This window comes from Arvicola amphibius, chromosome 15 (genome assembly GCF_903992535.2).
Source record: "Arvicola amphibius chromosome 15, mArvAmp1.2, whole genome shotgun sequence".
In the NCBI taxonomy this organism is placed as follows: domain Eukaryota; kingdom Metazoa; phylum Chordata; class Mammalia; order Rodentia; family Cricetidae; genus Arvicola; species Arvicola amphibius.
The window spans coordinates 53,001,680-53,022,133 of NC_052061.1; the positions used below are offsets into that span (position 1 = coordinate 53,001,680).

The 20,454-nt window shown below is 45.5% G+C and overlaps 1 protein-coding gene across 15 annotated transcripts in view; it reads left to right on the forward strand.

Annotated features, from left to right (window-relative positions):
- Pard3 (par-3 family cell polarity regulator) overlaps positions 1 to 20,454 on the forward strand; it is a 516,377-nt gene that overhangs the window by 217,421 nt on the left and 278,502 nt on the right. For all 15 annotated transcript variants that reach the window (XM_038312958.2, XM_038312952.2, XM_038312953.2 and 12 more), the window contains exon 4: positions 5,460 to 5,638. In XM_038312958.2, coding sequence (XP_038168886.1) covers positions 5,460 to 5,638 — 179 coding nt within the window. The remainder of the gene's footprint in view (positions 1 to 5,459; positions 5,639 to 20,454) is intronic.

Sequence of the window (20,454 nt, forward strand, 5' to 3'; positions counted from 1 at the left end):
ACTGTGGGCTCTGTTTTTGGACCTGTTGGCAACTCAAGCCCTGAAAGAGGAAACTAATTCCAGGGTCTCAGGACCAGGCCCGTGGCTCTGGCTCACGGGTTCTTATGAGTCATTTCAGGAAATCCAGAGGGTAAGACACTGGGCTGGGTGGGGGTATAGTGGAAGTAGAGGCTCAGCCACCATGTGTGAGGCCCTGACCTCCGCCCCCAGCCCCAAGGACACGAGGAACCCTCACTATATCGCTGACTTGCTTCACACCTGTGTGGGTAGGGGCAGTCCGAAGGTAACTCGCTGGCCACAAGGTGTGGGCATGCTTTGTTTGCCCCATACACTCAGTTGAAAGTGCCCTGCTTGTCACTCATACTGCTTGTCCCTTGATGAGCCAGGGAAAGCGATTACTTCAACCTGTCTTTAAGTACACAGCTTTTTAAATAGCAGAGTGGGAATCAGGCATAAAACATTGCAGCTGTCTCAAAAAAAACCTGCTAGGCAATGGCTTGAATTGGGAACCTTTTAGATTTCATTCATTGTGTCTGTGTGTGTGCGCGCGCATGCGCGTGCACGTGCGTGTGCAGTGCTCGCGTATGTGTGCACATATGTGCGTGTGTGCAGGCCAGAGGTTGATGCTGGGTGTTGTCCACCTTAGTTTAGACAGCTTCTCTTGCTGGACCTGCAGCTCACCACTTCTGGCTAGGCTGGCTGGTCAGGGAGCCACAGGGATCCCCTTCTCTCTGCTCTCCCAGCGTCAGGGTGCTCATGCCTGCACAGCAGACCCTTTGCTCCCTTCTTCATCTCACCAGCCCGGCAGCATTCTCTTTATTTGAAAAAGGGCAGAAGGCCTGTAGATATTCAGAATCCAGTATCTGATGGTTTCTAGCAAGCGGATGACAGGAGCCTATCACTCAAGGGCAACAACTGACAGTATTTGTTGCCAAAGATGAAATCCAACCTCACAGTGCAAAGCAGGTTTTGGAAGCTCACACCCACCATGAGCATGACTGATGTCTTCCCAACCCATAACTTGCTCCTGTTGACAACTTCCCACCCCATCACACGTTCCCAAGGAGATCAGCGGAGACGTTAACATATGTGATTTTTCTGATAGGAGAGAAAATGTGTCAACATTGAGAAGATTGGCATAGCTCAATAACTAATATTTTCCAGATGACTAATGCTGCAGAATTTTTCATAAGTAGATATAGTCCATTAAAAGTGTGAGATAGACAAGCAGATTTTAATGTAACTGAAACGTTCACACCCATGTTGCCTCTGACCTTTGAGAAACTGCCATTCATCAAGTACGGGCGAGGACTCTCCACAATTATCTCAGAAGGCAATTAGAATGTGATCTCGCTCGCTCCGGCTCCACGTTGGTAATGCTGGGTTGCTGGACTTTCCTATTTTGCAGCAGAGTGCCTGCAGAAGCCGATACGGGATCCAGGTGTCTTCTATTGTGTGAATCACTTGGCAGTGGCTGTCTTCTCTGTTTCTCTGCTTTTCTTTCTATAAAGTCATTGTCAGAAACTCATATTGGTTCTGGAACTTGTAGTGGGTTTATTATTGTTACTTAATAATGCAAACAGTAAAGATTCAGCACTTTTTCATTCTCACTTATTAAATGGTAACCACCTTCATCCATGAGCTGCACAAACCACAGCTATTTGAGGCACTCATTTTTGCTGTTATTGTTTTGTTATACTGTAAAGCCCCGGCTTGGGCTTGGGACTTACTGTGCAGACCAGGCTGGCCCCAAACTCACAGAGCCTGCCTTGGATGAATTGGGGTTCACCGCATGCATCACCACACTGGGCTCGCACCTTTTAGACTTGGTCAGGTCCTGAGGTGAGTGTTTGGGAACCACACCAGCCTCAGCCTGTTCATCCGTACCTTTCTTTATCACCAAACCATCCGTGCCTGTCCCCTACCACTAACCAAACAGGCCTTTTCTTCTCTGTGTTGCCAATTTTGTGCTGTTACAATCTGCATTCGTCTACTCCCTGATGGGAAAAGAGGCTATTAGTGGAGTATGTCCTATTCAGGGTGTCTGATTCTGCTTTGAGGACAGCATTTTTCTCTTTAATAATTGATACCAACATTTATAGTCATAGGTAGATAGACACAGAATGCCTTTTTCTGATACATTAGTGGATAGTAACTTAATGATTTGTGTGGTCAGTGATCCCTGCTCTGGAGCTCGAACTTTGTCTAGGACACTGATCTGTGACCACAGCTGGCTGTTCCTGTATTCTTGAGCCCATCTTATCTGTGTCGTAACTCACTTGTTTCTCCATTGTGACTGGTTCAGGGCTCATAGTAAAGAGTAAAATCATTCAGAACCTAAAGGAAGTCATTGGCTCTAATAGTCTGTGCCTCAACCTTTGTGTTTGTGTAAGCTGCATAAAAATGCCTTTCATATAGTTATAGAACCAAGGAAAAAAAAATAAACCAGTACACCTCCAAGTGGGCACCATTGTAGTGAGAGAGAAAAAGCTCCTGCTGGATTTGAATTTCTGTGAGTCTGAATGCAGAGTCACACTGGGATCTCTGAGTTCATAGTTACCGTGTCTATTCACGGAGTACAGTGTGATCCTGCCCGCTATGATGTGTAGTGATATATGTAGTTACTGTGTCTATTCACGGAGTACAGTGTGATCCTGCACCGTGTGTACGATGTGTAGTGATGTATGTAGTTAGTGTGTATGTTCACGGAGTACAGTGTGATCCTGCCCCGCGTGTACCATGTGCAGTGATGGATGTGCACACAAACAGTGCACCTAGCATCTCTCTCCTCTCACACATTCTTCACTTATTTGTCTTGGGAATGTGTGGGATCCTTTGCTTTCGCTGTTTTGAAATGCACAATAAACAATTCTTGGCTGCAGTGACCACACTATTCTATCTAGTTCCAGAGCATGCTCCATCATCTGATTGTCTTTGTACCCATCCCCCCTTGCTCTTCTAGCCCACGGTGCACATTTCTACAAGAGCAGTTTAGCTGACTTCTCTACCTGTGAGCAGGTCCGGGTGCTTTCTCCCATGTCTGGTGACCTTCAATCACCATAACATTGGAGGCTCCCCTTTGAGGTCAGCCAAGGCTCCTTCTGTGTTGTGATCACCCAGCTCTTGTGGCCACTCAGAGCCTTTGAAACCTGAGCTTCTCGCCTTGTTGCATGGTTTTTCTGAGACTCCCTAGTTAATTCACTGCTAACTTCCTCATGTAGTTCTGTAATTTTCTGACCGGCCTGGTTATTGTTGTTACTCAAATTCACCTTGTTGAAAACACACACACACACACACACACACCTATGAGGATGCCAGCTGGCGTCCCACGGGATGATCATTCGAAGGTAGTACAAAGATGATGCCCAGACTGGATTTATGGTGACTCCTTGGTATCCGTTTCCCTAAAATACAAACATGGCTCTGACGGCCGCACAGGAGGGCTACCTATCTGTGCGTCCCATATCTGTGCTTCTTCATCTGCTTGGCAGAAAGCTTCCACCTCCGACCCTCTCTTTCTAGAGACAGCTTTTATTTACAGATGCAGCTGTGTAGACTGAACAGATGTGCACGGTGCTGGACGCATCCGCAGTAGCCTCCGAGTACCTTAATGTGCCAGTGTCGCTTCAAGGGAAAGAGATTAAAAGCACATTCCCCGTGGGAGTTCGAGTTCTCTACTTCTTTCTCCCCGTGTCTCCCATCATTCCCTGTCTGTCTGGTCTGAGCCCGAATCTGTGTCTGCCCAAAAGCTCTCTTGTGTTGCCCGTCCCTGTGTTTGCGCTTCCCTAACAAAGGACTTTGCTCCTTTTATTGAACAGCAAAGAAAGCATCACATGAGGTGCAGAATGAAGGACACTTTGCAGAATTTTTAGTAGGGATTTACAAGGGATTAAGTCACAGACTCCAGCAGACCCAGATAACCAAACGAATGCTATCTGCATGTTGTCTTCAACGTTTATGTTGGATATTCGTTTTATAATGTTGCTTCCAGCATATTTGCTGCTTCCAGCATCTATTACCATAACATACATACATGTGCACGTTACTCATGGGTCCGGGGAATGGAAGAGTGTATAATTTAAGATTACAGCTATTTATTAGTTTAGGGTATAAAGGTTGATTACATGGGAAAGCCAAGGCCTGGAATGTTGGTTGTTCTTTTATGGTCAGGTTAGGCAAACAGGCTGAGTACACAGTAGGGCAGCAGTCTCAAGTCTTAAGTGACCTTACCGTGTATTATTAACTTTGGCTGTGAGGTCCAGTAAGAGTTTCAATCCCTTAGAATATAAGGGAGATTTCGTCATACTGCTGTTCCACAAAGGTGTGCTTTCCCATCGTTTCAAATTAGGAGGCTGACATGGTGCTCACATCCAGGCAGACATGATGGTTCCGGGTAGCCGTGTAGCAGGATCATGAGTAGAATGTGTCCCACACTGTGCTGACGCTGGTGAGCAGTTTCTGCTGTGAGATGGAACATATGTCTTCATAGGCATGCCCAAAGATATCTCCTAGAATAATCTACATCTTTTCAGGTTGACAATGAGAATTACCTACCACTATCCTCTTAGGGACAAGAAACAACTGTGTGCTTTGAATTTCCTTATGATACTTTATTGAGGAATAGCAACATTATATTCAGCATAATTCTTTTGTTTTTGTTTTCAGACAGGGTTTCTCTGTGTATCTTTGGAGTCTGTCCTGGAACTGACTCTGTAGACCAGACTGGTATCAAATGCACAGAGATCCTCCTGCCTCTGCCTTCCAAATGCGGAGATTAAAGGTGTGCACCACCACTGCCCGGCTCAGCATAATCCTTTACTATCCAAGCTTTGTCTATGTTGTACTTTCTAATTCTGTAGATATAATTAAAAGTTAGATGAGATAATCTTGTTTTCTTGTTTTGTTAAATGTCTTATGTAATATTTAGGATAATTTATCTGGACGTAATGGTAAATAAGAGCAGTGTGGGTTGTTATTCTCAGTTTGGTAGAGGACAGACAGCTAGGCTTCTTGCTTAAGTCATGTTAGCTACAAGTGCTGAATCCCAGATGCCAGCCCAGGCAGCCTTGTCCAGAGCTAGACCTCTCCTCCGTCTCCTTCACCACCAGGGTATCTCAAGGCCCGCTAGGGTTTTGCTTTAGTGTGCTGGCCCGCTGTGTCTGTGTAAAAGTACTAGTTGTGCTAGCAAGATGGCTCAACTTGCTTCCAAGCCCATAGATCTGAATTCCATCTTAGGACCCCACATAGTAGCAGAAAGAGGCTCACCTTGTGCCAGTTGTTCCAGCTTGCCACGGCACATACACACCCACATACGTACACAGACACAGTAAATATATGTGATTAAACCTTAGGTTACAAAATTAAAAAAAGTGTTAGTCTTCAGTCGCTAGTCTTTGGATGCACCTTTCCTAGTGTGGTATTCATTTCTGCTAAGCCCAATCTTCTCTTTGTGTGTCTAGATATGCCACTTCATGTCCGCCGGAGCAGTGACCCAGCTTTAAGTGGCCTCTCCACTTCTGTCAGTGACAATAACTTTTCGTCTGAGGAGCCCTCCAGGAAAAACCCCACGCGATGGTCCACAACAGCTGGCTTTCTCAAGCAGAATACCACTGGAAGTCCCAAAACCTGTGACAGGAAGGTAACCACCCCCACCCCCTTGTCTCTGCAGCCTTTGCAGCTTCTGTCCTTTGGTGTCAGTCAGGTGAGCTCAGGTGTTTCTTGGGTGTATCCTGTGGCCCTGTGTGAGGGTTAGTGATTTTCTCAGCCATATGTGTGGAGACTAATGGGCAGTTTGAACTTTCTGATGAAGTGCAGTGCTATATATGGAGTATGGGGGTCCATATTTTGAGTTGATATTATATCTGTGTGATTCAAAAAGCAGCACCCTCTTTTTTCTTCCCCTTTCTCATGCCTATGCCCTTCCCCCTTCTTTTTTCTACCTCAGTCCCAGGGATGGAAATCAAGGCCTTAAACATGCCAGGGAAGTTCTTTAACACTGAGCCATAAACCAGTCTCAGAAGAAAAACGAGAACAGGAAGTGTTGTCCTATAAAGTCCCTTTCTTTTTTTTGTTTCTGGTTTCTATCTTCTGTCTTTATAGGGAGTTTCTTCTTTGTGCTTCCTAGATGACCTTCTGGAGATGTTTTATCCACGAGTGAGCACATAACCTGTGTTGGCATAGGAAGTATATCAAAGAACTCAGAACATTATAGACTTAGAAGTACAAAAGCACACTTCATGATATTTTTGTTTCTTTCATCATTTTTACCGTTTCCCCGGGGAAGGGAAGTGTGCTGCGTCTATTCTTAGTGCAACTTGTGTTTTAGACCCGTGTTACTTAGCCCAGCACTTACACGTTAGTACAGAAACATTATTCGCTGTGACCTTCAACACCTGTCCCTAGAGAACCTCACCATCCCGTTGCCATGCCTCTAATCTCTTACCTAATGAGCTTTAAGGCATGTTTTCTTTTTGCATGGTTGTATCTGTAGAATAAGACTTGGTGACTATGTCTTACTGGAGCCAGTGATTTCCCACAGCCTGTGGTGGGAAATGTGGAGGTGTCACCACACAGTGCCAGTCACATTCATATCAAAACGGGCACAGCTTGAGGTTTGAGTGACTCATCTTTTGCAGTGAGCTTCTTTTTATTTTGTTTTACATGCCAACACTCTTGCCTTCGTTAGTATTAGTTCAAGTGAAATAAAAACCATGGGGTACATACATCTAAAACGAGAAGATTCAGGCCGGAGGTATCGCTCCGAAGCAGAGTCCACGCGTGACACACAGGATCCAGGTTCCGTCCCTAGCCCGGTGATAATATAATAATAGAACCAGAAAGAGCCTTAAAGGGCAATTGTGGAAGGCAATGTAGTTTTGGGTTGTTGGTGCTTATTGATTTAGCTGTTAGCCTTACTCTCAAAGATTCTACAAGGAGCCACATTCGATTGCTTTCTTCCCGAAGCCAGTTTGAGCCCTGCGAGGACTTGCAGTAAGGTGTCCGAAGAAGCAAAATCCACTTTTTAAATAGGTCTCATGGCATTTAGTTTTCATCACAGTTAATCTATATAAATATTTACAAATTTATAAACAAGTAACGTTTATAGTTAAAAATGATTTTTTTTTTCCAAGTGGGCTTTCACTGAGTCACGTCTGGCAGGCTCATTGTCTGAGCACAGCCAGATCTCTGTCTGTGACTCATTTAGCATCTTGGGCATGTGACTTAGGTGTGGTTACAGCACACAGATCTGTTTTGATCATATTTCAAGCACGAAAGGGTTTAGTACTTAGAATTCCCGTCTCAAAAATGATTGGAAAAGTCCACACAACCTGCCCGGCGTGGTGCGCATCTGGCCCGTCCCAGCAGTCTGCACACTAGACACCGTTCTGCCCTCACAGGTGCTCGCCTTGCCTGCAGAATGGAAGCCGAGCCTCCAAATGCTATGAGTGGCAACAGCCCAAGGAGCTTCTCTTCCTTTAATTACTGCCATTGAGAGCTGGAGTTTCCCACCAGTGGATTCATGCAGGCAGGCTCATTTGTATGCGGCGCAGACTCTGACGTGCAGAGGCTCTAGGGAGTGATCATCATCCTTCCCACTTCTGCTGCAGAGGAAGGCGTGCGAGGGGCATATTGAGACGCTCAGAGTAATTAACCACATGCACTTCTGCCTTTGTAGTAAATAATATGTATCTGTCATCGCGGAACACCTGGGAAACCAGAAGACTGGAATAATGGAAGATCACCCGTGTCTCTAAAGCCCAGCACCCCCAACATTGAGATGTCAGTGGCGAATAGCTCTACCACCTTGCAGGCTTTCGTCAGATCTCCCAAAATAAGCATTTTGGACTAGATTAGTGTTTGGATGGGGATATTAGTGCAACACACACATGCATACACACACACACACACACACACACACACACTCGTGCTCACACCCGCCTGCACACATACACCCCACCGTCTTAGCTTTACATACTTGCTACTCAGTATTCCTACATTTTTCTTCTACTACAGAGATCTTCTCTTTGAATTTTGTTAGAGAACATCGTAGACAATGTGAAATATTCCACTGTGCAGTCTGCTCTGATGACCATGATCTGCTTACTGTTGACCATTTTTGGTTTGTCTCTTCGCACATTGTAAATATCCATATTGGTGCACAACCTTGAATATATTTTTTTTTCTTAGAAATGAAGATATAGCCAGTAAGACTCCCCTCTACCACACAGGTAATATTCTATGTTGCCCCATGCCACACTTTCTCAAAGGAAAGGCCAGGGTTGATACAAGCCCCCAGACGACATTATGTCCTCACAAAGGGTACAGAAAGCTAGTGGGTAGCAGTGTGGTTTTGGTCTTTCCCATGCTTAATTTCTCAGTTATTAATTTATCAATCTTGTCTAACATATATGCTGGGAACCAGAGAGGTAGCTCAGTGGCTAGAGCAGAAGACCCAGGTTTGATTTTCAACACTCACGTGGCAGCTCTCAACTGCGGTCTGTTAACTGTTAACTTTAGTTCTCGTGGGTTTGATGCTTCCGTGAGCGCCATACATACAGGTGGTACAAAGACTTGCATGTAAGCAAAAACACCAATGCACATAAAATAAAAATAGTAAATAAATCTTACATTACCTGTTGTTAGCACTGTAAAACATCTATCTGTCTGTCTGTCTGTCTATCTATCTATCTATCTATCTATCTATCTATCTATCTATCTATCTATCATCTCCCACTTACCTACCAATCATCTATATATCTGTCTGTCTGTCCCGTTCCATGTTTTGTGTTTGCAGCTATGAAAAGACCTCCCCGCCCTTTTTCCTATTGGGAAAGAGAATGGGAAGAAAGATTGCTCACTGGTTGGCACAGAGTACTACGTATATTTCTTCTGAGTCCTTGAGAGCCCACCTGTGGTGCATGATTATAAGATGTGCAGATTATTATCAGTTTGTGGTGGGCCCTGGGGCTGCAGAGGCAAAGACCACTGGACCCTCAAGTAGGATGGCAGTATGTCCTTCCATTGTGGAGTTTTGGGCCAGCGGCAGGGCCTTCGTGATGCTGAGTCTGCTAGACCTCTGACAGTAGGTTTCTGTGGGATTCTGGGATTCTTTATAATTTTTATACTTTATTTGGGTGTGCGAGGTGGAGGGGAGGAAGTGATCGTGTCTGTTTTTAGGGTTCTCTCGGATATCCCTCAGTCCTGTGTGCAGCATTTCCTCGCTGGCTGCCTCTCCACTGTAGTGGAGATGGTGTGGAAAGTGGCTTGTTAGGCACCGTTTTTCACCTGAGATTTCACACACAGTAGAATTTACCTCGGGCAGGGTGACTTTCACCTGTGCTGGTATGTAAGTCATTTCTCCACCTCCGCTGGTCCCTCTTATTCTGCCAGTACAGCTGTGTGTCCGAGCCTGTGACCTGGTCCCATCAAGAGCAGCATGGGACACTTAGCCTTGCCTGCTCTCTGGGAGTTCAGTGGGTCAGCCTGCACCGCCCCAGTGTGGTGTCACCAGCAATGGTCTTCCCCTCCACATTGCCAGGTGACACTTTGATGAGTCATTTACCCCCTCCCTTAGAAATTAAACCGTGGTAGCTTTAGCGTGAAACTACACGTTGGCAAATTTCCAAGAAAGATCCTTATCCAATTAGCAGAGGGGGAGAAAGCCATAATAAAAACACCTCACGATGCTGTCAATAGCTTTTAAATTATTGAGAGGCTTTGAAATGTTTCTTACCCCATTGCTTTCTTATGTCTCTGTTTATTAGCCCTGCTTAGTGTGTTCTTGAGACTCCCTGACACATGTCGTCCCTTGGAAAGGGGACTTTCTGAGGCCTCCACCATCTGTTTTCCTTCTTCTAGAATGGCGTGTGTGTGTACATGTACGTGTGTACGTGTGTGCATGTGTGTGTGCGCGCGCGCGCGTGTGTGTGTGTGTGTGTGTGTGTGTGTGTACTTTTGTGAGTAAGAAGGCTAGAAGCTGGCACTAGCTGTCTTCCTTAGTTGTTCTCCAATCTTTTTTGAGATAGGATCTCTCACCGAACCTGCAGTTTCAATATGTTGGCTAGGCTGGCTGACCAGCCCCTGCCTCCCCAGCACTGGGCTGAGGATTCAAGCTCAGGTCCTTGCTTAGCTGACTGAACCATCACCCCATCTTCTAGATATTTTTTCCAGGATGCTCAAGATGAAACCTAGGGCCTCATACATTAGTGTGTTACCCATGAGCACTACTCTAGGTTTGGAAATTAATTCCAATTAGTGACTTCCTTTAGTAGGTTTTAAGGCACCGCAAGCATTTTTACTTTCTGTGGTAATACTCCTGTGCGTTTTATTCACTGGGTAATGAGAAGCATAAAGAGGCAGATGCGTCCTTGGAAGCCAGGAGGGAGTGTACAGCCAGGGCAGAGGTTGTGTGTGCATTCACGTAGACAGTGGCTGTGCTCAGCCAGGGCAGAGGTTGTGTGTGCATTCATGTAGACAACAGTGGCTGTGCTCAGCCAGGGCAGAGGTTGTGTGTGCATTCACGTAGACAGTGGCTGTGCTCAGCCAGGGCAGAGGTTGTGTGTGCATTCACGTAGACAGTGGCTGTGCTCAGCCAGGCCAGAGGTTGTGTGTGCATTCACATAGACAGTGGCTGTCCTCAGCCAGGCCAGAGGTTGTGTGTGCATTCACATAGACAGTGGCTGTCCTCAGCCAGGGCAGAGGTCATGTGTGCATTCACGTAGACAACAGTGGCTGTGCTCAGCCAGGGCAGAGGTTGTGTGTGCATTCACGTAGACAGTGGTTGTGCTCAACCAGGGCAGAGGTTGTGCGTGCATTCACGTAGACAGTGGCTGTGCTCAGCCAGGGCAGAGGTTGTGTGTGCATTCACGTAGACAGTGGCTGTCTTCACCCCAGTGGGGAGTCTGTCAGCAGGGTGGTTTGATTTCCAGCAAACTTCCTAATTTCTGTGGTATTGATTTTGCCATTTCTCCAATATTTGCAGAATAGTTTTATTTTATACTTGACTTTATAGAGTTTATGCCTACTAATGTTATTTGGTGAGCTTTCTGTTATTAACATTTATATTTTTGCCTATATTATTTCTCCTAAAAGTAAATTTTAGGCTGGGCGGTAGTAGCACACGCCTTTAAACCCAGCACTCAGGAGGCAGAGCTAGGTGGATCTCTGTGAGTTCAAGGCCAGCCTGGTCTGCAGAGCGAGTTCCAGGACAGGCTCCAAAACTACAGAGAAACCCTGTCTTGAAAAACAAAACAAAACCAAAAAAGAGTAAATTTTAGGACTCTATTTCAGAGACTATCCCTAAATGTTAGCTTATGTTGACATCTCTTTTTTTATTAGATTTCTGAGCTAGACTTTCTTTATAAGATGAGCAGTTTTAAAGCCATTGTGGTTTCACACGAGTTCAGGATTAGAAAGCGTGAAGCACTTAGGTAGAGCGCCGTGAGAATTCCCAGGCCTGCTGGAGGTATGTGTGCCCAAACCGAACATAAGTGGAAGTGGTATACTTTTCCAGTTCACGGCCTGTCTCTTGGAGCGTGCACCATTAATACTTGTGGACTTACACGGGGGGGGGGGAGGGGGGGAGGGAGGGAAAGAGGGAGGGAGGGAGAGAGGGAAGGATGGGGGAGGGGGGAGGAAAGGGAGAGAGGGAGGAATGGAGAGAGAAGATTCAAGCTCAGGTCCTTGCTTTAGTGATGGATCCATCATCTTGTCTTCTAAATCTTCTTCTGTGGTACCTAGAATAAACCCAGGTGTCATGGCTGTAGGCTGTGCTTCTCCTTCCACTGGTCTCTAGAGAGAGGTGGGGAAGGGGAGAGCCCTCAAAGCTTCTCTGTCTACTCTGGCGCTCCACCCTTTCTATGTGGTGCCCAGCATATAGAAAATGGATACTGTGTTTGCTGGGGAAGAGCCAGGAGGAGTCCTGCGATTACAGCACTGGAGAGAGGCTGAGACAGCTGAACTCCCTTCCAGCCCAGCCTGTGCTGCACCGTGTGACCCTGTCTCAAAAGAGATAGGAGGAGAGGAGAGACAAAGAGCACACAGTATGTCATGGTTATTCCAAGATATAATAATAAGAATAATAAATAACAATAAATAATAATAAAACCATAACAGAATCTGGTACATCTATTTGATTTTGTGACATTTAACTTCTTTTCATACTTGGATTGCACACTTAATTACTTTAAAATTGAAGTCAATTAAAATGAACTTATTCTAAGTTCTTTGAAACTGCCTTATTGATAACTGTGGCTCGAAACACTGACTGTTCCTGTTCTGACAGAGCCAGAACTGGAAATAGCATTTCTGCTGTGCTGAAACCAGGGCCTGGGTTCTGGCCTTCATCCTCCCTCACTTTTAGTCTGTGGAGCACTTCAGTGCAGGAGGGTCCAATCCCAGCGTCAGAGATGAGAACGAGAGCGTCATAGCTCATTCAGACCCGACACCGTCAAAATTTGCCTGCTCTGGGTTTTCAAGCACGGGAGATGCTGCCATTTGATATAAAGATTAATCATTAGTATCAAAACCTCTTGTTCCCTGTTCTAAAGGGTTATTTGCTTACTTCCTTTTTTCCCCTTTAAAGATTTTTTATTTTTATTTATGTTTATTTTGTCTCTCTGTGTATATTTGATGTGTGTTTAGGTTCTCACAGAAGCCAGAGAGGGCATTTGGACTACCAGGAGCTACTTTGGCTTGTCAGCTCCTAGACCCGGGGGCTGGGAATACCAATCAGGTTCTCTGAAAGAGGAGCAAGTGGTCCTAACTACTAGACCATCTCCCCAGCCCTTCTGCCCTTATTCTTCTATTTGTTTATGATGTTCATATTTATCTTTCCCCTCTACATCCTCACCCATCTCAAAACCATTTGGTGCTCTGGTTTCTATTTTTTGTAACATAGTCTTTCAAGCTATGGGTCAAATTCTGAATGCAATTGGATATATTTTATATTTTGTGAGCCTAGCCTTTAACAGCTGAACCATCTCTTCAGCCCACAATTTGATGTTTTCAAAAGTGGAGGCTGAGGAGATAGTTCAGCCAGCAATGTGATTACTGTGTGACCATGCCGACCCAAGCGCCATCCCCAGAATGTCTGTGGTAATAACCAGACGCAATGGCAGTGTGGTGTGTAACTTCACCGCTGGAGGGGGGGGGCGGTGCGCCCCTGGCTTTCCAGGCAGCTGGTGTAGCTGAAAATGGTTGAGCTCCCAGCTAATGAGGGGCCCGGTCTTAAAGGTGGATAGTACCTGAGTGACAGACAAGGTTGTCCTCTGACCTCCACACACGTGTGCGCCTGCCTGTATTCCAGTCCATCCTTACACACAAACACAAATACACATGTGCGTGTACACATATATATGAAATATAATACATTCGAATCCTTGATGAGCTGGCTGCCAAGTAGAAACTGTTCTTAGTTATTTGTTAGCTAAATGTAGGTGTAGGAGCTACAATAGCCAGCCCTGCCCCCCAGTCCTAAAGGAACAACAAAGATGGCTTCAAATGACCCCCATCCCACCCCATGACAGCTTAAATGGAGGTCCTGCTGGTTGTACCATTTTTTCCTGTTGAAGAACTCTATGCCCATGAATTCTCTGTTTTATGTATTGAAAGACTTTAAATTGGACTTGGTGCCATTTGGAGCTTTTAGTTCGCAGTGGTTATAATCATCAGAACAATAGCCTGCCTGTAAGTGGCGAGCTCACCTGGTCCAGGCTGTTAGTGTCCCGTTTCTTCTGTCTCTGTGATACATCTTGGATATAATCGGCTTCCGTGTGCTCTAAACAGTACAGTCTGTGCTCAAAACTATGGAGTCCAAAGATGGTATTGAAAAAAAATTTGAGCTTGGATGTGATATTCTTACCATCGATAAATAAAACTCCAAACTGAAATTGGGATCTCTCACGGATACTTTCAGAGAGGCACACACAGCACAGAGGGAAGTGAGTCTGTTAGGGCGAAGAACTAGTCCTGAGTGGACAATATTGACTTCAGAATTCCCAAAGTCTTCATCCACTTACAAATATTTTGACCTTATTCCATCTTTTAAATTTGGTTGGCATGTTCAGCTTTTGATGATTTTGCTCATAAATTTAACTGTTTTGTGTCACTAATTTAGCTCCAGCCTCTCGCAGCCCTCCGCTGATGATAGGTTCAGCTTGGGGCAGGAGCACCCACAGTGTGGTCCAAGTCAGAGCATCCTTGGTAACATTGTGTCCAGTTGCCTTTGGAGCTGTGTGCTGCAGCCATGTAGGAACAAAAATGGTTCTCATTTGTCCTAGGCAACTTCACTTTTACTGTAACAAGAAAGATGAAACAGTTCATTTCTAAAGAATAGAGGTTTGTTTTGCCTTCATATGTCTGAGTGGGGCAGGTTTGAGCATGTGGGATAGACCGTGTCCCCGTGGACCACTTTCTTTACAAGCTGGGAGGCCCGTCACATCGCTAGTGACCTCAGAGCGTCACATAAGGCCTGCCTTCCTAGATATCCGTAGAGCTTCTCCACAGTGCCACCACCTTCAGATCCCAGCTCTTAAGGATACATGCATCTCTTGGGGGACTTTACCCACACTTAGTGTTACTGTGAAGCCCTGTGTGGTGCTCTGTGTGGTACAGGATATGCTCATGTATCGGCTCTGAGTGTTGGTACTATTGATTTCCCCCCTTATTGATGAGAAGACAGAGGCTTGGTGCATTGCAGTAACTGACCTAGTGGTTGAACATGGTGAAGCTGTAACATGAGTTCAGGTTGTTCACTTTTTAAAGGAGATTTATTTTTTTTAAGATGGTCCACTTTTAATTCTGGTTTCAGGTTTAAGCTAACTCAGTTGACAGAGTGCTTGCATAAGTGCTTGGTGAGTGCTGGCTTCCACCTCCAGCATCACATACAACTGTAATTACATCTCTAGTTCTTGGGAGATGGAGGCAAGGAAGTGGGGAATTTCAAAGCCATTCTGTCTCCATAGCAAATTCAGAACCAGCCTGGGCTCAGTGTTTCTCATGAATGAGAGGTATTGTGAGTTGAGCTCAGTGGTAGGATGTATGTCTGGCATTTGTGAGGCCATGAGTGTGATTCCCTGCGTATTAACAGATAAATAAATCTGACTTGTTAACAGTGGGTCATCTCCCGACATACTCTGACATTTGACACGCAGCCAAATACCTTTGAAGTTGAATATTTCTAACTGTTGAATATTTCTTAATTCTTATAATCAGTTCTATTGAATGTAGCAGTAATGAGCACTTATTCACTAAAGCTGGACCATGTCTTGAAAACCTCAGCATGTCTGTCATAGCCTAATGTTTCTAGTCTTGTGTTCCAGCACACTGACATGGTGCTGAAGAGATGGGACAGCTGGTAGGAGCTCCTGCTCCTGGTTTGCTTTCTGCCACCGTTTGAATAGTTCACAACTCCAGCTCCAAGGGATTCGATGCCATCTTCCTCTGAGGGCTCTGCACTTACATATGCACCCCAGTCCCTACATACACATAATGAAACATAGAGTAATTTAAAAGACACGCTGGCTTCATTAGTATCGTAATGTGTTATAATGACTATTAATTAGGTCAGCTGAGTTTTAGGCTGCTTGTTAGTCTCTTTCCTCTATTAATTTTCTTATTAGTTTTGTTTCTGAAAATGGTACTTAGCGTCTTTCATCTGTGTGTATTACTCAAAATAGCTTAGGAACCAAAAACTGATTATGTCATTGTGCTGAAGTTAGCTCTCTATGAGAGAGTTATTATACTCGTGATTGGATATACAAAGTAGCTTCAACTGGAGACACATTTCTTTATAGAGCTCACTACCTTATTTTTGAGGATGGTTGCTCTTGACAGTTCATTGCCGAAGAACAGAGGTGGGAAGAGACAGCTAGTGGCTGAATCATAGAAGAATGTGCTCCACTCACCAAAACCAAAATCCCAGGTGTGCGTCAGCCAGGACCCTCACTGTGTTGTGAACCTACAACATGAACAGGGCAGGGACCCCGCCTCGGCTGCTTTCCCCAAGAGCTTCCAGGAGAAACCACCAGTCACACCAAGAGTGAGGGGTAAATGTATCTGACCAGGATTCCTAGAGACGCTGTCTCCTGTTAGAGAAGAACTTGGGGACCTTGTAACCAGCAGTGACTTGGGGTCCTCGGTTAGACCTTGGCATTAATCAGGCCATGAGAGAAGAAAACATGGGAGAGAGCAAGGTCTGTAGGTAACCAGTCCTTTGCTAGTTCCACCTGGGAGTTTCAGAAACATGAAGGCCTCCAAGGATGACATCAGAAGCTGGACAGAGAAACTTTTCATGTCTTTGAAACTTTTCATGTAAATCTAAACATTTCCCTCCCCCCCAAAAAAAGATTGTACCAGATCTTAGCACTGTGAACATCACCCACATCACCCACTCAGAGGTGAGGTTAGCATCCAGGAGCCAGAGTATGTAGAACCAGAGTGTGCCTGGTGTCTCTTGAGTCTGCTCACACCCAGGCTGTACCCCATTATCTATTTCTCTCTAGACATGAGATGCCTTGAAAATTCTTCATCTGACTTTATTGATTGCTGATGCATTGTTAGAACCATTCTGTTGTAAGCCTACATTTGAGAAATGCTTGCTGGTTTCAGATGGGGTGAATGGTTATGGCTGCAAACCCCCACGTCTTTTTCTGCTTTTTCTGAGCTGTCCAGATGTCATCCTTGGTTTGTTCCTAATTTAATCAAGGTCAAATTTTTGGTGGTAGCAAGATTTCAACAGAGGGACCCAAGAGTTTCTGCACTTCTTCCTTATTTTAGAGTTATAATTTTAATTGTAACTTGGGGAGTGAGTGACTTCCTTGCCTGTCAGTGCCCTTCTCAGGAACTCACTTTGTCTGCCAGAGTGGTGGGCATAGGGTCTTTATCCTTCAGAGGTCCCGCCTCCATCACTCCCTGTTCCCTGTGGAGAGTTGTAATTCTCAAACATGCATCCCCAGAAGCAGCCCTGTTAGTTTCTGGGCTGCAACATGCAGGGTAAAGATTATGGCTCGTATAAGCATTTTCAGAAACGTGCCCAAGGACATGGCTTACCCGAGGAGGACGCATTTGGAAAATGAAGAGGAAAGCTGAGGGGTTTATAGCCAAGGAACTTACTCTAAAATTCCCCAACCATTCTGTCAATCCATCTAGACTTTCCAAGCTTAACACTTTTTGAGAATGAAGCGTTCGCACATCGTTTTGGCAGATTGATGGTGTACGAGTAATTACTTTAAATCTGTGTCAGATAAAAATGTGTGTAGGTAAATCCATCCACAGACTCTCACCTGTGTGTATTTGGATGGTGGTGAGAACAAGGAACCGTGGGGCTGGCACCTGCTGTTCACTTCCTCTGACTGCTTCCCAGTACACAGCTTCCTTCCCTTGGCATTATATTGAAAGATTTTGAGGCTACATATGACTGTATTTCTATTAGATTGGAGACAAAAAACACTTAGTGTTGTGTTTATGAAAGGAACTGAAATGTGGATAGACATTTCTTAACCTCAGATTCAGAAGCACATAGTGCTGTTAAAATGTTTCTGAGTTGCTTTAGACTTAGATTTGTTTTTCAGTATTAAATGGCAGTCATCAAATAAAGCGCTTTGTGTTCTTATAGCTCAACAAGATGGCCAGAGATTGGGGGTGTGGCTCAATGAAAGAGCATTTGCTTTGCATATGACAGGATCCAGGCTCTTCCTCTAGTGGGACACCCCCATCCCCACACATGCACATGTGAACGCCCTGTCTCTCCTCCGAGCTGTGCCGCTTTCTCCGTATGGATACTTATCCTTAGTTGAAGAGTTGAACTGGCTCATTTATTGCCAACTTGACACAAGGCAAAGTTACCCGAGGAGGAGGAATCTTAATTGAGAAACTGCCTCCAATAATTAGCCTGTGGGGAAGTTTGTAGGGCATTTTCCTGATTAGCGGTTGATGTGGCTATTCTGTGGGCTATGCCACCCCAGGGAGGTGCTTAAGAAAGGCTGAACAAGCTATGAGGAACAGACACCCACCCCTCAGTGATCTCTGCTTCAGTTCCTGCCTCCAGGTTTCTGCCCAGACTTCCCTCCGTGATGGACTCTTACCTTGAAGTGTAAGCTGAAATGATCCTTTCCTCCTAAGTTGCGTTTGGTTATGGTGTTTTATCAAAGCAGTAGGAACCTAACTGAGACAAGTGTGTGGTCAGAATGGAAGTCTGGTTTTCTCTGGCTGATTATCTATGCTGTCAATCCAGGAAAGTTAAGTGGCCATGTTAGTTACTTTCTTTGAAAGACCTTGCGAATCAGACCATGCAAGCATTTATTATTTCTGGCTGTTCCCATCAGCTCTGATCTGTTGTATCTCAGACATCAGGAGAAAGTACTTTCTTTCCTAACTCAGAAAAAAGTCCCCCTCCCCACACCCCTTCCCCAGCATGTTTTCCAAGAGAAAGAGAACTCTTGCTTGTGTGTAGAAAGAGGTTTTTGTAATGAGACCTGGTTTTTGTCAGATGCTTTACTGCGGTTGCTCTGAAGACTAGGTGGTGTGTGCTGGTGTCCTGCTGTCGCTGCTGTAAGTAGAATCCATCAGTGGAGGCTGCACCTCCTGTATAAGGGTATAAGAATCAGCAGATCGCAGAAACTCCTCCGGCTCCCATGCAAACTATCTGTACATAGGTGAGGGAGCTGTGACTTCTCCTTCCTCAGTACCATGGAGAAATGGGGTGCAGTACTGGGTCTCCACAGGAACTGCCTGCTGTCTGCATTGCCCTCTAACTTGTCCGGTCTGTTTTTTCAGACAGAAGGGAGTGAAGACGGAGTCCTCTAGTGTTCCTTCTGGCTTCAGAATTCTGCCTTGGGGACCTGGGGGTGGAACTGAGAGGTGGGATGCTTCTCAGCGTGTGCCCAGCCCAGGGCTCAGCCCTTGCTCTGAAAAACAAAAAAGTACATAAGAGGAGATTCTGTGGTGTTCCGAGCTGCTTAGATAAATGGGGGGACACTTGGGGAAGTCTCTCTAAACGTAAGAGCCTGAATGAGTTTGGATGTTGTCATTTGGTGTTCTGCTCTGTCCTCTGAGCACGGCCGTGGGCTCCAGAGAGATCCAGCGGTCCTGCCCTTCTCTTCCTCAGGCCTAAATTGCTAGGATTTTTGCCTGGCCCTTTTTCTACAGGAACCACCCATGTTTCCAGCCCATGTTGACCTGTGGGGTGGTTTTCTTGTTTGAGAGGAATATTGTCACCAACTTCTGGTCAATTGTAGGATTACAGAAGGGTTCTTTCTGCTTTTATCAAGTCTTCCAACCCAGAGGATTGGCTGTTTCTGGAAATGCGTTGTGGGCGTTACTGCAAGTTTTTCACGGACCTTCTAGAGTTCAGCGCCAGCAGGGTTTCTGTGTATTCTTGTCATTCTCGCCAAGCTAAACAAACAACTGGAGATGTTTCTGTGCTGCAGCTGTTGTAACTGGAAGCCCCACTGCACAGGAGCCTGGGTCAGTCCCCTTCACATTAGCATGGATTGAAGATCCTCTCCGTTGTTCCTGGCAACCCCGGCATGTGACCTTTTCTCTCATTATTATGTTGAGGACCTTTACCTTTTTAGTAAAAGGAAATACTCTTTCACAGTCTCTTCTGGGTTGCTTTACCACGTGTGTATTCCCAGGCGCTGTGAAGAAAGGACAGGAGCACCTCTTCCCAAGCTCCATGCTGCTCTGTCCTCTGTCTGAGAACTGTCTGCTCCCCAGTGACTGGTGGGCAGGTAGTGTGCTTAGTGTGGAGACCAGACAAGGCATGGCTGGGCTAGACCAAGACAGCTAGGGTTGTCGTTATGCAATTTAACACCATGGTTCATTTCTGTAATTTTTCATTTGAAGTGTTCGGATTTCAGCTGGTCGCAGGTAATGAATAAAACTAGGCCATAGGTGGGAGGTCTGCCTTTCAGCATAGCCACGCATGTGGGGTAAGCCCTGCCAAAACAGAACACTCATCTTGCCCTGGAGATGCCCAAGTTCAAGCCATTGGGCACTGATGTGGCACACGCTACACAAAATGTAACAAATTGCAACAGCTACGCTCTCCACAAAATGTAACAAATTGCAACAGTGTAGCATACACCCTTGTGCCATGTGCGTATCAGCTGGGGTTCCAGAGAGGGACAGAAATGAGGGAATGGATAAATAATGTAGAAGGCGTTTGTTAGATTGGTGTATATGATTCAGGCTGGGTATGCCACAGTGGCTGTCTGCTTGCAGGAGTGTCCAAGAACCCTGTAACTGTCTAGTCCACAAGGCCAGATGCCTCCTCCTGTGAGCTCTAACCCAGCAGTCTGCAGGGGTTCTGGAGAGCTGCTGGTTTTTGATGCTGATGAACAGGGGCCACTGCAGCCATGGAGCTGACACAAGGGTTGGAGGCTGCAGGCAGGCACCTGCTCTTCCATCACCCAGATCTCCTGTAACTGGATCTCTATGACAAGGTGATGCCAA